A 22,974-nucleotide genomic window follows, 5' to 3' on the forward strand; every position below is an offset into this window, starting at 1 on the left:
TATCCACACCTCTGCTGTTAAATGTTTTATGCTATGAATATGATCCTTTCGGAGGCCTGAACAACACACAATCAACTGTGTACTTGCTTTCCTTGTGAACCTTTTTCCAAAGGGACGGTCGGTCCGTGGCGGAAACGAGGGATTAGACGACCTAGCCACAGTAAAAACACCTACCGCACGCGCAAGGAAGAGTCAAGTCCAATCCAAGAGCCAAGTCCACTGACGCTGCGCTGCAGTCGACTGGCATAACTTGAAGTTCTGACAAGTCCTTTCTCAGAGCCTCAGATTAAACCAGAATCAGGTAAGGGCACCACTAGGCTCTAACCTCAAACGTTGTGTATAGATCTTACTACTACTAGCCGCAACTTTGTATGTTGTTCTACGACTAAAATAGTAAATTTACCTGCTAAAGTTAGGGCGTACTGGGCACTGGTAGTGGTACAACAAGACCTCTAAACTGGAGCTCTATGCCTCTAGTCTTATGCTCTGCTCTCTGACTCTGTCTGTCTTTGTTAAAATGTGTAACTGTTAAGCCGAACAGGTGTTTACTGATTTTCTGGCTGCCTTTCTTAGCATCGTCTGCATAAGAGGAGATAGAAAAATTTGTCTATCCAGAGCTAGAGGAGTTTTATAATTTTCGACTTTTACTTTCCTCCTAGTCTAGATCTAGTCCTAGATAATCAAGATTCTGTAGTAAAGCCAGACATATCGTCTCTGCGGAACATAGTCTAGATCTATATCCATAAAATACAGACTGATCTTTTTTTGGTCAATGCGGAACATTTATATCTATCCTTGACAGTAGATACAGGCTGATCTTTTGATCAAGAGATATTTTATTAAAGAATTAAGGTTGCTATATAGATGTGTTCAGTGGCAGATGCAGGGGGTACCAGGTAGTGCACCGGGTGCTCCCCGATCCCCCCCCCCCCTCCTTTATTTTTCGTTATAACAAAAGAAATAAAAAGAAAAAAAATGGGGAAGGGTGTGTGCGCCCCCCTTTAATTTTGTAAAGAAGGCACCCCCTCTTTACGGAATTCCTGGATCTGCCCCTGGTGTTGTATGTGTACTCTTGTAAGTTTTCCCTTTTCCTTTGTATTTCTTCCCTTTCATTTCCTCCCGCTTCCTCTCAAGTTGATCCATTTTGCCTGAATTAATCAAATGAATGCAACATAATGACTAATAAATGTTCTGTATAGCTGTACCTGGTCTCTAAGTGTTCCAAGAACAAGAATAAGATACTATCCACCCTTCTACCAAGTTTTACTATTTGATAGGCATGAAGTAGTGTAGGTAGAGATGCCAGAGCTGAAAAGGTCAGACCCGAGATAAAGAAGCTATTCTGTTTAATCTCTCACTCTGTTGTCAATATCTTTATCTGTGGTTAGGTCTGTAACAAATGACTAAACAAAATATTTGTTTGTTTGTTTGGTTGTCTTTTTTTTTAATTGATTCGTAAAACAGGTTGCCATCCAACATGGGTAGGAAGAGTAAGCGAAAAACAAACCCTGCACCAGATGAAGCATCCAAGGCAGAGAGAAAAGAGATTCTCAAACTCTGCGGTCACATTATTGAGTGTAGGTATTATTATGCAAATTGTATTAAAATCTGGGCATTTTCCAACCTTACCTTTATTCTCTATTAACATATTTACCACCATTGTACTTGAAGTGTGCATTTTATTTGTTTGTGTGCATTTGTTTTCTCCAATTAATGGAGACCCAGCGGTTGGTTTGTACAAAGTTAGACAAAGAAATGCTGTTGGATATGAAAAAATATATATATATTTGTGAAAAAAATTACAAAGAACAGTGTATGATTTTCATTCCATTATGGCAAGAAAAACATATTGCAACATAATTATGAACATCAAGGCTTCTTTAGCATATCTAACAGCCTTTAATTTCCTGGGTTAAAGTAAGTATGTATCCTACTTTTATTAAAAACCCACTATGCATGCTCATGTGTGAGAGCAAATAAAGCCCAGTGATTCATTTTCTCTCTTGATCAATTTGATTTGGCTGGAGCTTTCTTGTATCTTTGAGCCTCAAGTCTAACTACTACTGTATAAGCTGGTATTTTCGCGAATGACGAGGTCAAGGACATTTTCGCGAGATGTTTTCGCGAATTGACACCGAGGCTATCGCAAGTGCACTATTACTTTGGCGTATGGCGCCATTTTCACATGTTGTTAAATTCACGACCCAACAGTGATTCGCAAAATTCGCAAAAATAACAGCTTAAAATACAGTAATCCCTTTCCTGATCTTACGTGCACAGTGGCTACAAAGCAGAGTCCACCAACACCTAATGAGCAGTGGGAGGAGTTTCTTCAAATCAACAGTGTCATTGAGAAAATTCGCAAAAAGCAGCATGGTAAGTTGTTCAAGCCTTTCTCATGACTTGTTCACTATTCAATACCACTACAAGTGGATTAGAATCCATGTACCAACCTGTTTTGCTACTGGTGAGTTTTGTTTTGTTTTTGTTTTTTGTTTTGTTTTTAAATCTAACACCGGAAAATATTGATTGAGCTGCATCGATGAATTACTCTAAAGATCTGTTATATTTGTTTGTGTGTTTGTTCGTTTGTTTGTTAGCTCACCTGAGCCAAAGGCTCAAGTGAGCTATTGCGATCGCCCTTCGTCCGGCGTCCGTCGTGCGTCGTGCGTCGTGCGTCGTCCGTCGTCCGTCGTCCGTCGTCCGTCGTCCGTCGTCCGTCGTGCGTCGTCCGTCGTGCGTCGTGCGTAAACTTTTTACATTTTCATCTTCTTCTTGAAAACCCCATGACCGATTTTCATCAAACTTGGCAGGTAGCATCCCTAGGGGGTTAGGAACTCAATTTGTTAAAATGGGCACCATGCCCCACCCAGGGGGCCCCCAGGGGGGCCCAAACCCCCCAAAATTAAGGAATCTGTAAAAATCTTCTTCTCTAGAACCAGAAGTGATAGAGCTAAGTTAATACTATGAGTTAGTACATTGATGACTGTAGTTTCAAGTTTGTTCATGGCAGAATCAGGGGTGCCCCCCTTGGGACCCAGGGGAGGGGGGTGGGGAAGGGTTCTAATGGGGCCTAAATTGTACATTTTCATCTTCTTCTTGAGAACTCCATGACCCATTTTCACCAAACTTGGCAGGTAGCATCCCTAGGGGGTTAGGAACTCCATTTGTTAAAATGGGCACCATGACCCACCCAGGGGGCCCCCAGGGGGCCCAAACCCCCCAAAATTAAGGAATCCGCAAAAATCTTCTTCTCTAGAACCAGAAGTGATAGAGCTAGGTTAATACTATGAGTTAGCACATTGATGACTGTAGTTTCAAGTTTGTTCATGGCAGAATCAGGGGTGCCCCCCTTGGGACCCGGGGGGGGGGGGGGGGGGGGGGGGGTGAAGAGGGGTCCTAATGGGGCCTAAATTGTACATTTTTATCTTCTTCTTGAGAACCCCATGACCCATTTTCACCAAACTTGGCAGGTAGCATCCCTAGGGGGTTAGGATCTCAATTTGTTAAAATGGGCACCATGCCCCGCCCAGGGGGCCCCCAGGGGGCCCAAACCCCCCAAATGAAGGAATCTTTAAAAATCTTCTCTAGAATCAGAAGTTATAGAGCTGAGATAATACTATGAGTGAGTACATTAATGACTGTAGTTTCAAGTTTGTTCATAGGAGATCCAGGGGTGCCCCTCTTGGGGGTAGGGGGGGGGGTGGTTGGAAGGGTCCAAATGGGGGCCTGAATTGTACATTTTCATCTTCTTCCTGAAAACCTCATGATGGATTTTTGTCAAACTTGGCAGGTAGCATCCCTAGGTGGTCAGGATCTCAATTTATCAAACTGGGCACCATGCCCCACCCAGAGGGCCCCAGGGGGCCCCAATTCCCCCAAATTAAGGAATCTTGAAAAAATTGGGCCCTTATTGTACATTTTCATCTTCCACTTGAGAATGCCTCGTCAAATTTTGGTAGAGCTATGAATAATTTAGATTAGTGACTGCGTGAAAGGTGAACTTGCGATACTCAGGTGAGCGCTAGACCCGCGGGTCTCTTGTTTATTTTTCTCTCTCTTTTTTTTTGGGGGGGGGGGGGGGTGGGTGGGGTGGTTCTTTTATGATCCATCAGACTTGTTCTATTCCTAGCTCAATGTCATCTGCATCTATATACATGTAAACACACACACACAAACACACACACACACATACAGTGTATACATACATGATATATGTATACAGCATTACTTCATAAAAGATTCGAAGTTTTTGTCTTTGAAGAGCAGAAAATGATGTAACAAAACAAGGACAGTTACAAGGATCTGATGTTCTACCATTGGATGTGGTAGCCTACTGCCTGTCACTCAGAATTTCGGAGTCACACTCTGTTTGCAGACAGTGTTTGATTTGATATGAGTTACAGTTGTGCCAGTCCTTGACATACACAGTACTTGTACTACTCACCTTGGTTTATCACCCATAAGTTTAATTGGAGTTTATGACTTTATCATTATGAATCTTTTTTGCAAACACAGATTTGATGTTAACATTGTAAATATTAGATACTGAATACATGGTATAATTTGAGTTTTTTTTTTTCAAAAATTGTGCAAGTCAACTGATATTCAAGAAATTAGCAGCTCACTAGAGATTTTGCTTTCTGAAAGACAAATGCCCTGTGTGTCATCTCAAAAGATAGGAAATCATTAACTTATTTTTCATTCTGTGACTGTGGTTCTCAATCACAAGAAATATGGTATATACAATAGATTTGTCCACTTTTAGGTGTAATCATGGTTATGAAATATGTTGAAAAATTGAAACGTTTACCTTATAACCATCTGTTATAACTATCTGTTTTTCTTGAAAATATGTTACTTGCTTGTAAGCAAAAGTTTAAAGGGAGAGTATAGTTTTGGTTGAGACCTACCTTCAGGTTTCTAATATTTTTTGGTGAGATAATGAGAACCGTCTCATGAAATATGAAAGAGCATGTAATTCCAAGAGGGATTCAACGTTTAGTTGATGAAAATTGGTTTTAAATGGCTGAGATATCCAAATCAGAGCATTCCTGATAAAAGATGGGACCCACTTTTATAGGATCGCTTTGTTTTACTTTGATTATGGATATCTCAGTGTTTCCAAAACCGATTTTTCATCTTATAAACTTTGAATTCTTTTTAAAATGGTATGTTCCAGTGGCGGATCCAGAGGGGGGCGCAACCGGCGCACGCCCCCCCCTTTATTTTTCGTAAAAAACAAAAGAAATAAAAAGAAAAACAATGAAATGAAACCCGGAAGTGGCACCAGAAATATTAGTCACGCCCCCCCTTTACAGAATTCCTGGATCCGCCCCTGTGTTCTGTACTATTTCATAAGTGGTTTCTAGGTATCTTGCAAAAAGTTAAAAGCCTAATTCTCATCTCCACCAATACTATACATTGTACAATCCCTTTAAAAGTGTATAAAAGGGAAATGCATGACAAGGAATCTATGTTCTTCATTGCAGATGTGATGACACAACTACCCGACAGAGAGAGCCACTTTCCAGAGTTTATCGACTGGCTTGAGAGCAATGGTGTGTCCACAAAGTGTGTCGAGATTACACGCTATGAGGAGGGCTATGGTTTGCAGGCTACACAGGACATCAAGGTAATACTCATAATTGCCAGGAGAACATTGCACGCATTAAATTTTCAGCATGTTGGCAGTGGTATGCTGAATTCCCTTCCAGCATAACTATCATGACATCAGATATCATGATGGTGTACATTATTCTCCAGCCTGTGTAGGAATATTGTGTGGAGTGTAGTGAAATAATTAGTGCAATGCATTCATTGGAGATCATATCATGTGTTGTTCACACTGCTAGCTGAAATTTAAAGAGTTAAAAAGTGTATTAGTCCTCATTCATGTAGTAATGAGTCTAGCTAGTTGGAGACACCTTTGACCTTTTTATCTTTCTGGGTTGAGTTGTCTTTAGGCTGCTCTGTCTACTAGCAAAGCCCACCGAGAAAATAGTTTTGTAAGAAAACTAGCAATAAATGGAGAGGTATACAATCTTCTTCAGTTGAAGGGATTTTAGCTCAGTGCTAAAGGTCAAGGGTCATGATTAATAATCTTCATCTGTATGTATAGATTTATTGGCAGAATATAGCGACCATGTGAGAAGGTGGAGGCATACATGTTTCCTAATCATGACAAATGAATTGCACATAGGGGAGGGGGTTCTCTCCTTATCCAAAACACAACTAGATATATATGTTTTTAATATTTCTGTGAGATATGATGTTCATTTTGCTGCACATTGTCAAAAAAAGTCCTTAAGAAGACAATTATTTTATGTTCAGTGATAATCTGGCAGAGAGGATATTACAAACCTCATCAATAATTGCATCTTTTGACAGATGGATGAAGAGGTGATGTGCATTCCTAGGAAGATGATGCTGACAGACCAGAATTCTGAGGACTCAATGCTAGGTAAGATGTGTTTGAATGAATGCAGTGAAGCACAGAGAGATTCTTGTATCTACTGAATGGGATAAAATTGAGCAACATATCAATGGAAATTGACTGAAACTGGAAATGAGACACATATGACCACTCATTTTTTGGTGAGGTAGTAAATATGACATCAAATCAGTATTTTTAGATAATCATTTAATGATGTGATTGTGACATTGCTTGTGTAGCCTTTCTTTTATAAAGTTAAAAATGTCTGAATTTACTTTTTAGAGAGGCATTTTTTTTTTCCAGTGATGCTGCTCAAGAGGTATTATGCAAGCTCCATTAATCAGTGTTGCCATTGGTGACAATGTAAGGTTATGAATAGTTGTTGGATATCAAAAACCAATTGTTTTGGGGCTGGTCCATGGCTGCATATAATGAATCGTTTCTGCAGGCCTTCGTGACACAATAGCAGTGACAGCCCTACGAAAAAGCGCATTATTATTAGCTGTTGAATGTTATAGTGTCAAAGCCCCCATCTGAACTATGTTTGAAACCAAAAGAATCCCCAGGGTATATTGAAGCACCAACCAGGATTTTGCCCGGATAAAAATCAGGCAAGAAAGAGCACCAACAATTAGGACACTATACACAATAACTGAGTTTGTATCACATAATTTGTTGTGTCAGCTGGTTTCCATCTACTTCTTTTTGTAGTGAAAAAGTAAATGTACATAGTATTGTGATTTCTCTTGTGTGTCAGAAGAAAAATGTTTGGAGAGTGCTGACATAGCCTTGAATAACAAAGAGAAAAAAAAGGACTCCAAACGATCCCAGGAAGGATCCTTTTCATGAGGCAGACTGTAAAGGAATTCTTGCCTCAAAGAGAAAAGGATTTTGAATTGTATGAATTATATGCAGTGATGCTTCCTAGCAAGTTTACCAGTATGTTATGACCACCACTTCAATGTTAGTACACCAGTACAGCATCCAGTGAGCATTGTAAAAGAAACAAATTTGTTCATGTGGGAGTCTTATTCAAGCAAATTTACAGTCAGAAGACAAAAATGACCATGTGAAATCATGAAACATTCAAACTGTTGTACCTTTTGTTAATATTGTGTCACAGTTGTTAAATTATCGCTTCTTTGTTGCTTTTGGTTCATTTTTATACATATATATACATATATATATTTTTTTTTTTTTTTTTGGGGGGGGGGGGGAGGGGTGGGATATGACTTTATATGTGATTTTGGTCATGAACAATGAAATTACACTGAATTATGTTCTGTATGACTGTGATTTGGGCAGTAGGTCAGATCTCCATGAAGCATTCCCATGATGATCTGTTTTTTTCCTTTCACTCAATACCGGATAAGTTGTGTAAACACATGAAAGTCCTACAAAAACAAAAACACATGATGTTGAAGTGTTTAAAGCTGTCACCCATTTCCTTAACTGTATACTTTTTTTTTTACCTTCTTGTTTTTAGCTCCCACTGGCATGGAAAGCTTGCATGATAACACTTCCTGATTCCTCTGAGCTATTTTTGTTTGTTTGTGTTGTTTGTTTTTAGAGGGATGGCCACATTAAATAGGCACGGTGCAAATGAATTGTGCAGATGGCACAGTTAAGCATGGTCCAGTGAGAAGACAATGTGTAATCTAGAGTGTAAAACAAACCCATATACATGTACTCACTTGCAAAGGCCAAATGATACAAATGTGAATGATGCGCCAAACTATACCCACAGGCAAGCTTCTATGAAGATTCAAGGACTGTAGTTTTGTAAATCTTACCCTAAAATTGAAATGTCAGATAAAACAGCACTGAGTACAAGCTAGTGCAAATCAAGAATAATTAATTCAAAAGTACTGATCATTTTGAAGAACCACAGTTTTTAAAGGTACTGTTTAACATTGGGAGCAGTTATTAAAAAAGTGTTCAAGATATCACAATTGATGCATAATATTATGTTTAGGTCAGTGTATCACAAAACATCCTACCATGTAAAATTTTACAGTAAAGCCTAAAATATAAGGAGATATCACTATTTTTCTCACTTAACCGTAACTGTAAACGGTTTAGTCTATAAACATTTTTATCATAACTGTTGGTCACATTTTGTACATTCAACAATACTTAACATTAATTATACTGATTCAAATTTTTACATTGGTTGTTTCTATCCCTAACTCACATTTTAGAACTATTTTGAAACACTAAATATGGGTTTTTGTTTCATCTGCAAATGGTATATAATGCCTTTAAAAATATGATAACATTTTGCGATCCAACAGGTGAACTGATGAAAACAGACCGACTGCTGAAGGGAATGGCAAACGTCAGACTGGCCATCTTCCTGATCAACGAGAAACTGAAGCCAAATTCCTTCTTCCACCCCTACTTGAGTATCCTTTGTTTACCTGAAATGCCACTGCCACATTGCCACATCTGAAGATTATCATGCTGTGATCAAGGGTATTATTGTCACTGTGATGTGCAAACAAGATACAAATAGATGATGTCCTGTCAGATATTTTTTTTCCAGCAAACTGAAAGTATCATTACTGGAATGTTAAAACATGATATGCCTTGAGACGTATTTGATACACATCAACAACTTTTATGCTTCAGAATATTCATGTCCTTTCTGATGAATATCATGACCTTTTCACAAAACATTTGTTCTGAAATTGAATGCAGTGTTTGTATATTATGCCAAACACCTGTTCTCTGTCTAAAAAGAAAAAAGAAAAATGCAGCAATCCTTAGCCTTTTGTTACCCAGACATCTTGCCTGCAACCTACAGTCTCCCTCTGTATTTCAACCTGGCAGAGCTGCAGATGCTGCAGGGGTCACCTGTCTACAGTAAGCTAGAATTTCATTGACAATGAATTCATTTTTCCTCCTACAATTTTGTGCTTGTATCTCAGTCTTGTCAGCTTCTTACCCTCTGCATCTGAGAGAGAGAAAAAATTGTACTACTGTCTTGTTCCTGCAACTTACAGGTATTCTTATGTCCTGTATCCTGTATTCGTTTTGCATTATATGTTGTCGTTGCTTACTAACAAAAACAAACAAACAAACAAACAAACAAACAAACAAACAAACAATCAAACAAACAAACAAAAGAGAGATTATTATAATTATGACTGTGATAGAAGTGTTTGTTTTCTAATTGTTTTATCTTGTTTGTCATGGGGAGGACTGTCTGTCCATCTATCCATACATTCTTTTGTACAGAATTACTGTACATGTTTAGAGGATAACTCATATGTTCTCAACCCAACTTTACAGTGAAATTATATGTGGCATGTTGTGAGTGTGTGTGTTTTAAAGAATTCATCCAAGTTTTGGGCTAAGAGGGCAGTGTCAAAGTTCAAGGTTCATTACACATTTTGGAATCAGGGTTCTCACTAGGAATTTCCTCACACTTGTCGGGGATCAATATTTATATGGGAACATACGACATGTATTTGCGCTTTTCGGGGGGGGGGGGGGTTCCCCCTCCAGACTTTGCTAATGCTCAATACAACACAGATAAATCGCCGCTAAAATGCCACAAAATGATACATTTTCACGGAGATGTTAATGAGCATTGTGAGGTGCATATTCTCACAGAAACAATACAGAAACTCCATACCTTTTGTGAGCAGCAGTTTGTAAATAATGAATGAATTGGAATGATGTGGAGAGCACTTGAGAAAAACATTCTATGTGACTCCTACAGAATTGCTTAGACAATGACAGAGAAAAGCTTGTTAGCTCTCTTTGTCAGGTACATACTGATGCATCTAAGGTGGAGGATCAATGGTTGCATCCTAATTCTGATATCATGCTGTATGACAGACAAATCTATTGGCATTAATGCATGGATACAGAAGAATAGGCAAGCATTCATGGGTGGTAGGATGTTGTATAATGTGGGATTCTCACATGAATTGTTACCAAGGTGGTTTATTCAAAAGACACAGTCTACATGTCTGTTGCAGGTCTTTTTGAAATTATACTTGCAGCATGTGGTCTCAGAAGTAGGAATTACCATGAAGATAACTCCATTTACATTTTGCAGAGCAGCGTTGAAATTTTATTGACCGTAATTCCCAATGGCAAGGTCCTGTTTCGCTGTGCTTCTCTTCCATCCAGGTGAGACATTGAAGCAGCACAAGAGCATTGCCAGGCAGTATGCCTACCTCTACAAACTCTTCAGTGTAAGTAATGCACCTGTCATAAAGGGCACTGCAATAGTGATGACAGTGGATATTAGAGATTGTCTGTGATACTTCCAACATTTTTGTCGTATGTGGTTATTTATAGAAACAACATTACTGGTAGCTATACATGTTAGACATACTGGTCGAACACAGCAGTTTTTTGTAGATATATGCACCTAAAACACCCCATGATCTTTATCAACTTCTACAACAATTGTGAATGACAAGTGCGTATTAACGTCAGGCCCAGCCTGCAGTTGCCAAAATCAAAGTGCTGGAATAGGAGCATGGATGCTTCCCTGTCATTAAAAAAAAAACAACAACATATTTCTTCAGCTTTGTGTAGATGAGCAAGGTCAGTGGCACACTCAGTCTATTGTGCTTGACACAAATGCTAGTATCCTTTTTATGACACATGATCCACAAGAAATATCTGAGTAGTGCTTTTCCTAGTTCTCTTTTAGGGAATTCAGTTCTTTAGTAGTAGAAACTTTTTTTGGGAAGCGAAATGAAATTGATATCATGGATAGACATTGTGAGTTGACATTGATTTATGGGTTCTTTTTGTGGTTGATTTCATCACATTAGACTTCCTTAGTACATTGCATATCAAAGAGAAACACTGGTTTAATCTTTGTGTTTCCAATCAATGTATTAGAAGCATGTCAACCATATTATATCAGAGAAATGCTATGACACTGCGTGTGTTTATACAGATGTTTTTTAATCGTGAGGACAGTAATGAAGTTTGTACCTGTCCAGAAGATTTACAGGAGGTCAGGGGTCAAATTTAACTGAACATGATGTTTTCACCGTACATCACAGTTGAAGTGATGATAGCCACACTTCATTTTTCATCAGCTCTTATATGCTGTGTGGATACACATATTCATTGACTTGTTAATATCAATATGCGTGGCTTCACACAAGTTGATTCAGATATGTATGAAGCTTGGCTATAGAATGTGCTTGTAGTTTTGTTTATATCCCAATTCATATTATTGAGTAAGAGTGAAATATATGTCACTCCTACTGCCCATAGTATTATATTTTGTTTTGCTGTCTCCTTGGCAACTAAATTCTTGTCTTGTGTAGTAGTGTGAAGCTTTTGTTAATCACTAAGTCTGTCAATACTATTTTCAGGTTCCTGAATACAGCAAGCTGCATCTGAGGGAAGCATTTACATATGACATGTATAGGTATGTTCCGTTTAATCTACCAATATATCTGAAACGAAGTATGGAAAGTTAAAATAACTCTTTTGTTATGAAACATATCAAAAGTAAGACAGCTTGCCTGTACTCTCTGAAGTAGGTAGTAATTCTTGATGCTACAAATATTAAAAATGAGTTGGTTTGTGGTCGGAAGCAGTTGTTTGCATGACTTCTCAGAACTAAATGTTTAGAAAAGAAACATTTTAAAACCAGTGTTTCATATTGGATTGGCCTTTGTCAGTGGTGCACGACACAAATTGTTCCTGATGTGATACTTGTGGGCATAAAACAGGATGGCAATGATATGACTGAGGAAGGCATGAACCATTCTGTTGACTTTATTTCTTTCTCCACCATTGTAGATGGGCCGTTGCAACAGTCATGTCAAGACAGAATCAGATTCCGTCCCAAGATGGAATGGTGCCCTCTCTGGCTCTCATCCCTCTATGGGACATGTGTAACCATGCCAATGGTGAGGTAAGGACAATGGAACCATCTACGACATGGTCGGCAAGACATAAAAGAATTTGTTATTGAAGAAAAAAAAAATCGAAATGTATTTATAGTAAAAATGAATTGAAAAAACAAATTGAATTTTTGTCTTACAGGTTCTCCTGTAATTTAGGTGATATAGATATTGAAGAAAAGTACATAATAGATCCACATCTCACTAGATTCATTTTGTTGTTTTTTTCTTTCCATAAGCCCTAATTGTTATTACAAAGAGAACAGCAGACAACATCGTCTGATATAATAATTAGAGGTTGTACATCCATTTTGATAATTTTTTCGTTGTTGTTGTTTTTTTAAATACAGAATTCAAGATGTTATCACAGGAACCATTGATGGAATCATGCATTGCGATTACGATTCAATATATTTTATTACCTGTCGATTGTGGTTGGGACTTGCTGTTAAGGTGCGTGTTACCTTTGGATACTCACTTTATGCAATCAGTTGGGAAACTGCTGATTTTATCCTGTTAATGCTGTATGCTGTCAGGAGTGTAATATAAACGAGCTGTGTGGGCCATACAAATTCAAGGAAAAGGTTGCAGCAAGTCATAGTAAACAGAGGAATAACCACCACTCTCCTATGTGTCTATGTGTTTTACCAAAAGATGAAAACAGACTTCGACCAGGAGCGGGATGCCTGCGTGAACATGGCCATGGCAGATTTCAAGGCCAGGGAACAAATCTACATCTGCTATGGTCGCCGTTCCAATGCCGATCTGCTGCTCTACAGTGGCTTTGTGTACCCGGACAACTCCTGCGACAGCATGGCCATCCAGCTGGGCCTGAGTAGTAGTGACAGGCTGTATGCCATGAAGGCTCAACTCTGTGCCATCATAAGATGCCTCGGGTAGGTCTGTCACAGATGCCCTCTATTTCAACTTCATTTGCTGCGTCTGAGGGCTTTATTTTATACTGTTATTGATTTAATGATACTGATGGTGGTACTTGTTACAATTTCTCACACTTATATGGTAATGTTTGCTATTGTTATTGTGTTTTTTTTATCATTAATGATATTATAATTTTTGTTGGTATTGCTATTATTAACATATTATAATTATAAATGTAGTTATTGATACTATACTACTACTTCTGCTAGCATTATTTATATAATTACCAGTATTTTCGTCATCATGAACTTTTTCATGTAATTTTCACCATCTAGATCATTAGTATTATGACCGGTATCATTATTGCTACTACCACTTCTACGAATACTGCTATTATAATTCTTGTATTTTATTTGATGCCCAAACACCAGACAAATTTGCAAAATAAAAAGTAACCCGATGAATTCTACTTCTGTAACCTTTCAACTACAATACCTATATTGGTTGTGCAGATCTATGCAGACGTTCCACATCTCCAGCGGTGAGGATCCTGTCCCCCTTCCACTCATGAACTTCCTCAAGATCTTCTGCATGTCTGAAGGTGAGGGGTAAAGCAGTGGGATGCATGTTCCCTTCATGCTTGACGTAGGCAAAAATCTTGATTTTATTTTTCTCCTGTTAGAATGAAGTTTTGTTTTCACATTTTACAGAGCACTAATTGATGATGTAATATCTGAGGAGTATGAAAAGCAAGCATGAAAAAAAAACTGTCCTTTTATTAAATCAAATAGTACAAACCCAAGAGTAAATATGTAGGTTAAGTAACTCTTACTGCATGATCAGCTTTATCAAAAAATAAAAAATAAGAAATAAAATGACAAATAACAAATTGACATCAAATGTGTTTTTATTTGCCCTTCAAAACAACTTTGCAGTTATTCAATGTCAACGAGATGTTTGTTTTTTTCTTTTTCTGTAAAGATGAATCCATGGTTTGCTCTATAGCCCAGCAAGCCCTAATGAGAGTTTTGAGCTGATGAATGCTAGATTAGATTCACATTTAACATCCTACCAGACTTATCAAACTGCACAACACACGACGTGTGTGTGCAGACAGTCTCAATATGCAGTGTTATTGTTTTTCGATAATCTCTCTGTCTGTCTGTCTGTCTGCCTGCCTGTCTGTCTGACTGACTGTCTGTCTGTCTGTCTCTCCATTCCAATCTCAGTTGAACTGAAGGAGAGACTGGTAGGAGCGGACAGGAACGATCTCCTGTTCAGCCTGGTCGACAGGTCAAAGATCGTCAGCAAGCTGAACGAACTTCGCATCTGTGTCTACCTTGCGACGCGAGTGACGCTGCTCCTCCGCCAGTACAAGTCGTCCATAGAGGTAGGTTGAAAAGATAAGAGACGGCAATACATGCATTAATAGTCGGCTGATGACATACTGTCTGCAGCTATTTGCCATCCAGAGTGTGTGAGCGTATATCACAGGACTAATGATACAAGTACCAGTCATTTCAATGAAGCCTGTTTAATGCTAAGAGGTTAAATCTTGCATTTCTCTATGTGCTCTTTGCAGTGGAGTGTGCTGTGTGTCCTTCACATTGTGTCACCTACCAATTTAATTTCAAATTAGCTGCACAGTCAGTCTCTTCATTTAGTGCTTCCATACTTGCTTGTAATGATTTTGCAATGAGGTGTATCGTGTAGCTGTCCACTGTTGAGGCAAACACACTTCATGCTGTCTTACTAGGTGATTGATAGTACTACTGGTTTAAATTTACTGTTTTTCTTGCAGCCTGGAATATTGTGGAAATACAGCGGGCCTCAGTTGAAGAACTCTTTAATAGTGTTTGCTGGTTTTTTCCTGTCGGCATGACATCCATGGTGAAATGCCACTCCATGTTTTATATGCCTTCACTACATGGCATTCAATCAAACAAAGAGGGAAAGTATTAGAATGCACACAAAATCTGGAAATTCAGGAAGTTTCTCATGTTTTCATGAAACAGTGATATTAGTTGTTATATTCCACATACTAAGAATCTTGGTATAGGATTGGTCAAGAGCTGATCACGTGATAAAGCGTAGTTTTGCCCATCACATCACCTGAGAAGAACTAGGTCACTTGATAGTACACAGTGCATTGCACTTTCCCTTCAGTGTCGCGCGGTGCGCGCAGCAAATTCATTGTTTTGTCATCTATAAAGACGGCTGTTTGTTTTGCTGATCTCTGGCAGCCCATACAGTCTTAACGCGAGATGAGTATGTGCGAAATAAAAGTGCGTTGCACTGTGGACTATCATTTAACTAGGTCGCTTGATAGTACACAGGGCAATGCACTTTCACTTCAGTGCCGTACGGTGCGCGCAGCAAATTCATTGTTTTGTCATCTACGCGCACACGTATCCTAAGCCCTAAGGATACCTAAAGACAGCTAAAATGGTTTCAGATGTGGAATAAAATGGGAATTTCTAGGACCCTAGATGTGGAATATAAAGCAAATAATCAACTTTTAGTTTCAGGCAATGAGACAAACTATCACTTCCTCGGCGATCTGAATGTGTACGCTATCTTTCCTCAGCTGCGGTTCGGAAAAATAGCTACATCGAGATCGCCTCGGAAGTGATAGTTTGTCCCATCACCTTCACCAACGTTGATTATTTGCTTATTATCACATATGCAAATGAAGTGAGGTGATGATGTCATCACCTTACAACTTTCCTGCTACAATTGTAGTTTGAACATAAAAGTGGTGCTGTATAGAAAAAGTGTCTTTGGGAGATGATTTAGACACTGCAACCCTTTCCCCTTAGAAAAGATCATACTGAAGTAATAACCACTCTATAATGATTTGATGTGAAGGATATGATTTTTTCTTCTTGACGTCATCTATAGAGATGAAGATATTTTGTGTTGTTGTGTGTACAGGGGACTCCCGTTATAATGAAGTCCTCAGGACTGGCAATTTTCTTTCTTTATATCGAAATTTCGTTAAAATCGAACAAATGAACAATATAGAACAAAACATAGAGCTGATAATGTTTCGGCCTGATTTGTACTTCGTTGTTACCGGAATTTTGTTAGAACTGTGTTTGCTATAACGGGAATGCACTGTACAAATCAATGGAAGACTTATGAAGTGGTGATGTTATGTAATATGCATTATATGCAGTTATGACCAATATTATTCTATCATTTGCAAAACATGCTTTTCCATGCGCTTTAGACAGAAAAGTCACACTAAAATCACACAAATTTGCTTTCAATATCAGGATCACAATAAGAATTCCTGAACTTTGTGACAGCTGGCATCAGCTTGCAGATGTTGTACCTTTATGTAGCAGTTGTTGTTTTGTATTCCTGCATGTTTAGTATGCTTTCTAAATTACTATTAGAGGTGGTAAGCATTATCTTAACCAAGAGAAAGCATTTCTGTAGTGCTTATCGCATGCAATAGGAGAAGCATGAAGGTTACTGCCTTAATCACTCTACCCATCTGATAGAATAAAATTTAGTTTTCAACTGTGTGAATGCTTTAGGAGGGATTTCAGTTGTGGTTGCAGCTGAAGTTCAAGGATCCAACCAAAAGGAACAAAAAAAAAAAGAAACAAAAAGACAAATAAGCAGACATTGTTCTTGGAAGACACCTGACCTGACAGCAAGAGAGACATCAAGACTCACTACAGTCTGTGCAAAAAGAAGAAAATGACTTCATTGTCTATGTTGTCCTTTCTAATTGTAAGTGCATTGTAATTTGTTCATTTGGATATTTCCTCGCATGACCAATGGAAATATGCCTTGCATACCTGTGAATCAACTAACTTGAATAATACAGTAATGGTTTCCCTAATGAAGCAATGAGTGCTTGTAAGCAAGCAGTCACTGGAGCAACAGCTTTGTGTTTCTTCGAAAGGATGTGGCAATGTTGCCAGGAGATTGAACCAGGGATTTCACAATATGTAGTTCATGGTCTTATTCACTGTGCCTCAACAGCTCTTCCATTTTTATTTTTTTTTATTAATTCGTACAATTATTGAGTGTTATTTCTTTTAAAATATTATTAAGGTGTTCTTATTTGCTGAATCTAGAATGCCAAGAATGCCAAATGATGTGATTGTTACATTAATGCATGCTTCATCTCCATCTCTCTGCATTGATTCCCAAAGTCATACAGCTTGCATGCACCTTATTGGATGTTAGAGAGCTGGCACCGCAATACATTAGCTGGATAGCGTGATGTATGTTACATATCATTGTGTGGGTCCTCATCATTCACCATATGGTATTCTTATGTGAATTGTCTAAGATACATAGCAGCATTTTTTCCTTCCTGGGAGAATTTTGCTTCAGAAATCATCATAATGACATCATTAAATTGGCAGCACCAAATTCCACTGCACATCTTTATATTGCAGATATATTAGATTGAACTGGTAATATTCATTACATCTGTACAATTTTAAAAGAAAGAAATTACCAAAAATTGCCAATTTGAGAGAGAAACAGAATTTTTGATCATCTAAAATGTAACGCCAAATTAAGAATCAGTTATAAAGCTTGTGATTAAGGGGCTATTTAACAATTTTGCAACAGAAACAAGTAACTGAGTGTGGACAACAAAGGCCTCCAATGAAGAGAAGTCTTTTCTCTACCTTGTGAAGTACTGGCCATATATAACAAAAATTATGATAAAAGATACAGCACCAAACTGCAGAAATGTAGCTTATAGGACTTGCAAGTTAACTTCCTAAAAGGAATACTTCTACATAAGGGTGTGGAGTATGAGTGTAAACTATTAAGTTGCCTTTTCTTCCTGACTTTGTCTTTTGCTCATATCATCTTTTTATCCCATTGTTTCAAATGTGGTATTATTCGCCTGGGTTTGGAGTTATACTTGACACATTACGTACATGACATCCTCTGTTTGTGGCTGTTAAACAGTTCGGGCCGATAGTACATGGTGTTGGTAACTATATCTATTTTGTGAAAGTTTATGAAACATGGTAATCAGAAATCTGAGTAATTTATGAAATTACAGATGGTGATGTTTCTGTTTAATACAAATATATGCTGTAGCAGCAAATACTGAACTATTGTGAAATATTTAATCCTCATACCATCCAGAGGTATTGTTCTAGTTATTGTACTGATATGGTCTTTGTCTGACCTTGTAACATGGAACAACTTATGTCAAAGGTCCTGGGTGCAGAACGGCTGACCTACTCCTGACAGATACTTACATATGCCATTTGTGATCATAATTTCTAATCCATCTTATTGCATGTAGCACATTATTCCCTTTCCATAATCATATAACAGTGGATTGCATTTTGTTTATTCTCCTATAGACCCTTTTGTCCTTACATGATATTCTATGGATGTTCATTAACTTCACCACACTGACTTATGCCTGCCTTTTCCCCCACCTTTTTTTTACTAGTCGTGCCAATATAACACACAAGTCTTGAACTTGCTATCATTTCTTTTTATTCCTCCCCCTTCCATCCACTTTGAACAAAAAAGAAAAGGAAAAAAAAGATTCTTAAGTACCAGCATATAGGATCTCACACAATTAGTCTGCATGTTTTGCAACACACTATTAACTACTTCTTTACAGCAGCAGCTTGGTTAATGCAGTGAATCAACCACTGTGCTGAGATGTCTTTTCTCATGAACATTTTCTCCTCAGTCAAATTGTAGATGTGACTCTTGTCACTCATCAAACCATGACTAATCAATGCAAACTAATTGTATCTATTACTTAATGGGAGTTGTGAGTTAACTACAAAGAATGACTCTAATTGTTGGCCTTTCTAATGTCTTCCCATCTTTTGAGTAGCCTATGCTCTGGCCGTCACTAAATTACTGTAATGTAAAAAGTAACACCCTGTGAATTGACACAGCATCAATCTGTGTGTTGTCAAAGGTTCATATATTTCTGTAAAATCAACCTTTTGTATGTGTGTGTGTGTGTGTGTTTTGTAACACCACCACAATATTCCCTGATCATTATGGCAACCTAATACTCTGATGTTTGGAGTAAAATAACGTCTTCATTTCTCTCAGGCATACTTCCTGTACTCTCACTGGCATCAAGAGATATATCTTAAAAGTGTACTGGAGGAGTAACCTGATGATAATTCTCTTGGGGTATGGGGTTATTTTTTGTTACATGCATAGGTATGTTTTATGATACAAGAGGTTGTAGACAATGAAGTATGAGTTGCATTTACTACTCTTCCCCCAAACAGCAGATTTGGTTGAATACCGGGTTAATGAGTGTTATCAGGTTAGTAGTACTGTAGTACTTGTGTTGGATGTTTACCCACTTCAGATTTAAAAACGTTGCGAGACTTCTTAGTCAAAACAACCACTGTGAACAGAACAAAGCTATTTCCTGTAAGTACTTCTTGAATTAGTAGATTCCATAGTGAATGGATTTTGTTTTGTTACACTAATTTACCGATTGCTTCCGTATCAGAAAGTCATAATTAGCACTGTGAACCAAGGTTCATTCCTTGATGTAAAAAATGTTTCAATGCTGTCCGTGTATTGTTATTATTTCATCTTTTTTTTTTCTTAAAGAATAGTCAAGTTTATGATCTGTACCAGTCTACCCACTTTGTTCATGTTCACCTGACATGCTCATGCAAGTAATACATCAAGTTTTACACCAGGGGAACATTTTCCCTTCAGGTTCTGTAGTTTTATTTTGTTTGCTTTTTTTTTTGGGGGGGGGGGAATTCTAAAAAATTACAAGTTAACTATCTTCTTGAAATAAGTTACAGTATGCCGATGAAATAGATTTATACTAAGCATGCATGTCCAGTCGATGACTAAACATGATTGTATGATTTCTTCTTTCCAGGAATATGAAGAGAGGTTGAAGGAGACCAACATGAACTTCCATGAACGATCCATCACTCAGCTCTTCCTGTGCGAGAGACGTATCCTGGAGAACACCCTCTCATTCTGTGCCGAGTGGCGGGAAAAGGCGGAGGCTTTGTCAGAAGGAGCGACATCATACCAGAAGGAGAGCAACGACGACGACCAGGACGTCGACGTCGCAGAGAACTGGGAGGACAGGGAGGTGGAGCAGGATCCCGCAGAGAGAGAAGAGGACAAGGTAAGGGAGGACGAGAATGATGCCACTGCTGAGAGTGATGCCGTGAAGGCAGGGAGTGTGGGTAAACCACAGATGAACGGGGATCGGCACAATGAAGAAGAGATTCATCCCAATGGTGGCGTGCAGTCAGATAGCGAGGGGATAGAGCCAACAGCTACATCCAAGCCAGAAGAAGTACAGCCAAACACAGAAGTGGATGATAGAGAGAAAGGTGACGTCACACCAAATGGAAAGCCTGTAAATGGACACATTCTCTCTAATGGGAATGGGGTTGTTAATGGCCGGCATGAGGGCACGAATGGTGAGGACAGCAGAACTCTTGCCCCCACAGGAGACGTCGGCTCTGCAGAGAGCAAAGTCGCAGGTAGCGCGTATGGTGCCGGCCTTAAGAAAGCAAATGGTAACCTCATATCCAGTGTACAGCAAACAAGTGCAACAGAAGAATAGGCAGAAGAGTATTTGTATCTATTGATGTATCATATTGATATGAGAAAGAGCATTACTATATCATATATAAATGCATTAGGATCATGGTGCACAGATGACTGATTGACCTTTTTTTCTTTCTTTTGGTGTGATGTTGAAAACTGTCATGAGGTTGGGTTTTTTTTCTGTCAAAGTAGATGCATGGATGAAAATATATTTCATAGCTCATGTCTTTCTATCTGCAAGACACCCAAAAATTCACCATTTGTAGTTGGGGTACATTGTACAATCTGCAAAGCATGCAAAATCTCTTGTGCACCTGGACACTGGGCTATTAATTTAATATGTTGATTATTATTAAAGTAATGACATATGTTTTTGGAGAATAAAACCAGTGGAAGAAAAAAATCTTCACCAAATAGTTTTGTAGTGTAAAGTGACACCTTTTCACCAGACAGTTAGATACTGTGCAAAATGTTAATGTTTCCTGTTTAGTTCTGTCCTTTGTTTGTGTTGATTCAATGTAGTCTCATGCATTTCTCTTTTTGTGATTTTTTAATGAATTATTATCATAAAGGAAAAGTTAAGATGTCAATCAAAACTTAATAATGACTGAAATGGCCAAGTATGCATGCAGCTCCAAGATTGTTCTGTCCCTTTTTTGTGTGTTGATTCAATGTAGTCTTATGTCTTATGTTTTTTGTAATTATTATTATAAAGGAAAAGCTAAGATGTCAATCAAACACAATAATGACTGAAATGGCCAAGTATGCATGCAGCTTTAAGATTGTATGATTTTTGCTTTCAATGAGATTGTTGAATGTGGATGAGCTTTTAAGAATGTGAATCTCCATCAACATTTGATATTTGTATCAGCAGTTCTTGAGAACAGTAACAAATTTAAATGCTCTTTATGATAGTAAACCTTTGAATACAAGCAGAAATGACATACAAATGTTGTTTGTATCTATAGCCCTTGCCATCTATATGCATGTCCATGTAAAAAAATCTGCCATGCTTGAGTGTAAGTCTGTTTTTGTCATGTTTTTTTTTCTCATTCATTCCTTCTTCTTTTTCTTTCTTTCAAATGCAAGCAAATGCTTTCAATCATGCCAACATTCCACAGATTTTACGTTCCCTTTGATATGCATTGAGCTCATGTCTTCATGCTGTCTGTACATTCCACATGATCAACATTTCATTTTGTCATGGCATAAACACAACAAATGCACACAAACTCAAAAAAGATGGTGATACAATGTATTTGTATTATGCTCTGACATTTACCAATGTACTTTAGATTTAGTGCTAATTTTTGCTTGTACTTCATAGAAAGGGAAAGTGAAGCCAGACAAAAGTTTACCATGTGGATGATGTGTTTGTTAGAAATGATAGAAACTTCACTAGGTGGTGGTGTACACTGAGAGAAAATACAGTGTACTAGGTATCAGCAGAAATGCAAAACTTAGCTTCCTCAGGACAGAATTTACCCGTTAATTGAGACACTTTTTTGTATCATTTGTCGAAATGTTAGACCTTTATGTTTGTTTTCCTGATAGAAGTACAATGTAGTGAAAATTGGTATGTTTTATGTGTTTTGACAAGTAGGAGCAAATCCCACATTCCAGCAGAAGATTGCATGATATGATCATTCCACATTTGAATGAAGGGGAACAAACTAAAATTCAACAGTGGTGAAAAAAAGAAGACATACAGTGCACTCCCGTTAAAATGAACACGGTTATAACGAAATTCCCTTTACAACAAAATGAAAATACAGGCCGGAACATTATCGGTTCTATGTATTTCTATTGTTTATTTATTTGGTTAGAATGAAATTCGATATAACGAAAGAAAACTGCCGGTCCTGAGGTCTTCGTTATAATGGGAGTCCACAGTATTTCTTGCTTTCTTGTGAGTGGTTCCCAAAGGAAAAATATCTGCAGATTTTGGGTGTCATAGGTCTCTTCAATAGCATCACCATGCTGTGTTTTTGTTTGTTTGCTTTTTCTAATCTTTTTGTTTCACTTGCCTTCCATAAAATTTACTGGTGCATTCCAATGTACCTCAAAGCTTTTGGATGCAGTTCATGGCCATATCCACAAGAAGTGAACTGGAGGGTAAATGATTATACCGAACCCCATGTACTGTAGCCTTTTGTCAAGGCCCTCTTGCTGTATGGTGGAGAGAACCCAGCCAAGTGGGGTTGC

General features: G+C 38.1%; 1 protein-coding gene across 2 annotated transcripts; it reads left to right on the top strand.

Annotated features, from left to right (window-relative positions):
- The first annotated feature begins 230 nt into the window (after nucleotides 1-230).
- LOC139719476 (actin-histidine N-methyltransferase-like) lies at nucleotides 231-22,900 on the top strand. Of its 2 annotated transcripts, XM_071630891.1 has the most exons (14): nucleotides 231-301; nucleotides 1,465-1,577; nucleotides 2,281-2,376; nucleotides 5,493-5,635; nucleotides 6,391-6,463; nucleotides 8,731-8,841; nucleotides 9,221-9,301; nucleotides 10,580-10,644; nucleotides 11,791-11,846; nucleotides 12,224-12,338; nucleotides 12,982-13,223; nucleotides 13,719-13,807; nucleotides 14,436-14,596; nucleotides 20,081-22,900. In XM_071630891.1, the coding sequence occupies exons 2-14, from the start codon at nucleotides 1,478-1,480 to the stop codon at nucleotides 20,783-20,785; spliced, it is 2,037 nt and encodes a 678-aa protein (XP_071486992.1). In that variant the 5' UTR covers nucleotides 231-301; nucleotides 1,465-1,477; the 3' UTR covers nucleotides 20,786-22,900. The 2 variants fall into 2 exon arrangements, with proteins under 2 accessions (XP_071486992.1, XP_071486993.1); XM_071630892.1 differs by lacking the exon at nucleotides 231-301 and having other exon boundaries at nucleotides 1,384-1,577.
- The last annotated feature ends 74 nt before the right edge of the window (nucleotides 22,901-22,974 follow it).

The sequence above is a fragment of the Diadema antillarum genome, unplaced genomic scaffold (assembly GCF_040938485.1).
Source record: "Diadema antillarum isolate AM-2024a unplaced genomic scaffold, OU_Dant_1.0 scf00000111, whole genome shotgun sequence".
Classification (NCBI taxonomy): domain Eukaryota; kingdom Metazoa; phylum Echinodermata; class Echinoidea; order Diadematoida; family Diadematidae; genus Diadema; species Diadema antillarum.

Excerpts from the sequence above, each read along its gene's own strand:
- LOC139719476 (XM_071630891.1), top strand. The coding sequence starts at position 1,478 with ATGGGTAGGAAGAGTAAGCGAAAAACAAACCCTGCACCAGATGAAGCA. Across the intron at positions 13,224-13,718 it reads GCCATCATAAGATGCCTCGG|ATCTATGCAGACGTTCCACA; the intron begins GTAGGTCTGTCA and ends TTGGTTGTGCAG. Across the intron at positions 13,808-14,435 it reads GATCTTCTGCATGTCTGAAG|TTGAACTGAAGGAGAGACTG; the intron begins GTGAGGGGTAAA and ends TTCCAATCTCAG.